This window comes from Camelina sativa, chromosome 6, assembly GCF_000633955.1.
Source record: "Camelina sativa cultivar DH55 chromosome 6, Cs, whole genome shotgun sequence".
Classification (NCBI taxonomy): domain Eukaryota; kingdom Viridiplantae; phylum Streptophyta; class Magnoliopsida; order Brassicales; family Brassicaceae; genus Camelina; species Camelina sativa.
In genome coordinates, this window is record NC_025690.1 from 9,715,864 (window position 1) to 9,720,137 (window position 4,274).

The 4,274-nt window shown below is 30.7% G+C and overlaps 1 protein-coding gene across 1 annotated transcript in view; it reads left to right on the top strand.

Annotated features, from left to right (window-relative positions):
• Nucleotides 2,923-4,274, top strand: part of LOC104790752 (vacuolar protein sorting-associated protein 24 homolog 1-like) — a 1,525-nt gene continuing 173 nt past the window's right edge. The window contains exons 1-6 of the mRNA XM_010516534.2: nucleotides 2,923-3,100; nucleotides 3,294-3,370; nucleotides 3,471-3,573; nucleotides 3,662-3,783; nucleotides 3,874-4,056; nucleotides 4,151-4,274. The exon at nucleotides 4,151-4,274 is cut by the window's right edge and continues 173 nt beyond it. Coding sequence (XP_010514836.1) covers nucleotides 2,989-3,100; nucleotides 3,294-3,370; nucleotides 3,471-3,573; nucleotides 3,662-3,783; nucleotides 3,874-4,056; nucleotides 4,151-4,231 — 678 coding nt within the window. The 5' untranslated portion in view covers nucleotides 2,923-2,988 and the 3' untranslated portion in view covers nucleotides 4,232-4,274. The remainder of the gene's footprint in view (nucleotides 3,101-3,293; nucleotides 3,371-3,470; nucleotides 3,574-3,661; nucleotides 3,784-3,873; nucleotides 4,057-4,150) is intronic.

Below are 4,274 nucleotides of genomic sequence, written 5' to 3' on the forward strand. Positions count from 1 at the left end.
TTCGCCGATAAAAAATCTGAGTGGGGGGAAATATCGGAATCTAATAAGCTTAATTAGAAATGTGCTTACCGACAAAATCTGAGTGGGGGAAATATTGGAATCTAATAAGCTTAATTAAGTCATGTCACTTCAACAATTGTGAAGAACATTCTATCCTCTTCGGTATCGTAATCATTTATGGTAATTCATAAGAACAAATATTAATCTTTTCAATACAAAACACAAATGGTATGTTTTACTGGAACTAAAAACATATAAACAACTATATCTGGTTGCGGGAGAAATGAACCAACTAAATCTGGTTGTTATAATTATCGACAAGATAGCGTTGAGATGTGTCGGTAGGAGCAAGAAGACTTTTGATATTGTCAGTTGAGTGGTCATGATCTCAGATACTTAATTTAAACCTAGTTGCTTATCATTAAGGTCAGATGATGAAAGTTTTGCATGGAAAGATGTCAATATATAGGATAAATTCGTTTTCGAGGTGCACACTTGTAGTTTATATATAACGTTGAAATTGTAAAAATTGGTATCAAGTCCTTTAACTTTAACTTTGGTATCTACAATGGTTCGCTCACGAGCTGTGGTTGGTGATGGTTATGAGTGACGGCCAGAGAAAGTGGTGGCTAGGGGTGGAGGTGGAGGTCGAGGTGGCGGTTGATAGGAGAGGTTTATTTTTATAACTATATAAAATACAGAGAATATTATAATTTTTTTATGGTTTGTATGGTTATGAAGTGAATTAAAAAAAAAAATTGGTTAGTTCAGCCAAATTTCCTATTTATAATCCATGTATTAACAAATTAACGAAGAGTATGTACCACACTGAGTAGAAGATGTTTATTTGGAAAGAAATTTGGTAAATAACGATAAAATCACGCTAACCATCTACTCATTTAAGATGATAAACATCTTCATCGTTTTTGAAACTTTCAAGTCAAGTAAAAGACACATATTTAAAATCTGAAATTGATAAATTAACAAAGAACAAATCATATACAAAAGTTGGAAATTTAGAAGCTTGGTCAAAAGCAGAGCAAAAGACATAAAAACTGTCAAAAACAAAGCCTTATAGTCATTGTTTTAGTAATCTTCTTAGATAATGCAAACCAAAAAGAAGCCATTTAAAATGGTTTTTTTGTACTTTAACAATAAAAAATACATTTCAAAATGGCAAGATTATCTTATACTTAAATATATGTATATTTTAAATAATTTTATATGAAAAAAATAAAATAATTTTGAAGTAAATAAAATGAAAAAGGCAGATAAAACAAGCCATTAAACTAAACTAAAATAATGTCAAAATAAAACAGTATAATTGATCCCGTTTAATATGATTTGAAAAGATAAATTACAAAATAATAGTGTACATCAGTGTTGCCAAAAAAAATAGTGTACATCAGTGACTATTTGAATTTAATGAAATTAAAACGATAGATCTAAAAGAATTTGTTATTCACTAATCATCCAAATATCCCTAAATTATAACATATTTTCTTACAGAAAAAATAATTATGATATATATTTTTGACAAATATATAATTTAAGAGCATATAGGCTTAGGTTAATATAATATAAGTTCAATCTAGTTCTGATATTTGAAAATTATCAGTTTTCTTTATAACTTGATTTTGAAAAATGTACAGTTGGAATGATTTCTGGAAAAGCTTACAATCATGAGAAAGATAAACATAACATGAACACATATTAGTTCTTCTTCATCTTAATGTGACATCAATATAATAATTGTAAACAAAAATTACTTTCGACATTCGACAATTCAACAATAATTTTTTTTGTATAAATTTTAAAAATGCACAAAAACAAAACTTTTTCTCTAGAGTAAGTTCAAAATTACAATCGAAACGAACAATAATATGATAAATCAAATCTTTATTTTCTTCTTTTTTAGCCACCATTCATCTTAGTACTTGTTCACTTATATCAAAATTATATAAAGACTAAATAACAAACTCTTAGAACATGTTGCACCAAAGTTTTAATCCAACTTTGAAGCTCGTTTAAAAGGCATTTCAACATTTTCTACAAAATGATATAAAAGGACCATTAAAAATAAAACTGACAAAATTTACAATTATCCAATCATCCTAAAATAGTAAAAACGATTAGTTTGAGAAAGAGGCCAAAGTCTTTGAATAGCTATTACATTTCCAATAATTCCATCAACAAAAGAAACCAAACTCAACACTCGCCAATGATTGCTCCATTCCGTAGTTGTTACAGAATGATTTGTTTATTAAAGTTGATAATAATTAACAAATCAATGATCACACGTTACTAAAAACAAATAAAGCAATGACCCCGATGGCTCCTTTTTCAAAATAGAAAATCCCCGAATATTTTAATTGGTTTTCTTATTGACAATGACCACTAATAATAATTTAGGAATTCTATATTTTCATAACCAGTGTAATAAAACTGCCGCCATTAAAACAAAAAAAAAATTAAACAAACAGTATAAAAAAACTGTTTGTTGAATTTTTTTTTTTTGTTTTAATGGCGGCAGTTTTATTACACTGTTTGTTTAATTTTTTGTTTTGATAAAAACACTCATAAAAACAAAAAACAAACATTCATAAAAACAAAAATATTAAATAGTGTAATCAAACTTAATATTCAAGCTTTATAAAAAACACAGCAGTAATATAGTATTTTAACCCCCAAAAAATGAAAAATTTACTTTCGACGAAAAAAAAAACCCCCAAAAAATGAAAAAACAAAGTTTTGCTAAGATATATCAAAATTTGGGCTTTTCTAATTGGTGAAACGAATAAGCCCAAAATTGGGCCTTTTTGATAAAAACACTCATAAGATTATTTAGTCGTATTCGAAAGTGTAATTGTTGAAAACTTGAAATGGTATAAATAGTAGCACAAAGACGAAGAGGATTCAAAGACTTTTCGTGTTTCTTTCTGGAAAACTTGGAAATATCAAAATCTTCAAAGAAGTAAAAGAAAGAAAATGAAGAGACTGATGAACATGTTCAAGCGAAAGCCTGATCCGAAGCAAAAGCTCCGAGATTGGCAGCGGAAGCTACGCCAAGAATGCCGTAAAATCGAACACCAAATTCGAGGTATTCTTGAAGTTTCTAGTAAAAGTTTCGATCTTTGAGAGTTTTGGTCACTTCTATGATAGATTTAGATTGATGGGTTATGATCAAAATCCGATTTTGTGAAGTAATGATCGAATGGTTTATGAGTATATTGAATGGTGTTCTTAGAATTGGATTCTTGGGTTTTGTTTTAACTGAGTGAGTTTGTTTTCAGATATAGAGAGAGAAGAAAGAAAAGTAAAGAAAGATATTAAAGACTCGGTGAAGCGGAATGATATGGCCACTGCTGAGGTACGAAAAGGATGAAACTTTATTAGCAGATCTGATCGATTGTGAAAGATGTTGAAGTTTTAAAGTTTTTTTTCTCTGTTTTGTGTGTGTGTGTTTAAAGGGACTTGCTAGGGAAATAGTGAGTGCTAGAAGAATAGTGAAGCGACTTTATGAAAACAAAGCTCAGTTGAATTCAGTATCAATGCATCTTGCGGAGACTGTTGGTAAAATGATCAAAAGCTTTACATTGTGGTTTTCATCTGAAGCCAAGTCGTAAGATGTGTTTGTTTAGATTTCTTTGGCGTGTTTTAGGAACTGCGATAACAGTTGGGAATATTTCGAAGAGCACTGAGGTTATGAAGATTGTTATTAAACTCATGAAAGCTCCGGCTTTGGCTGCGACAATGCAGGAGTTCAGCAAAGAGCTCACTAAGGTAGTTCATTTGAGCTTACTGTGTGCTGTGAATGATCATATTAAGCATATGTATTTGGCAAGTTTTTCTAATGTGGGGATATTTATGTAGGCTGGGGTTATTGGAGAGTTTGTGAGTGATGTGGTTGATGATACCTTAGATTCTGAGGATATCGATGAGGAGGTTGATAAAGTGTTGACTGCCGTAGCTGGAGAGACTGCAGCTAAGCTCCCTGAAACAGTTAGGAAGGGAAAGATAATGGCACCAGCTCAAAAGGTGAAAACTTCACGTGAGGTAAGGATCTTCCACAGTTGAATGATTTGTAAGATGGTATATTTACTGACAGGGGAGATCAAAATCTGAAAAGGGATAGTGTTATATTTTGCAGGAAGAGGCAATTACAGAAGGAGTTGATGGTGATGAAGAACCTGAGGAAGTTAGAGCTGGGCTCGCCAAAGTTAGATCTTAACTGATATAGTGATATATACATACTTGGTTCGTACTAGTGAGTT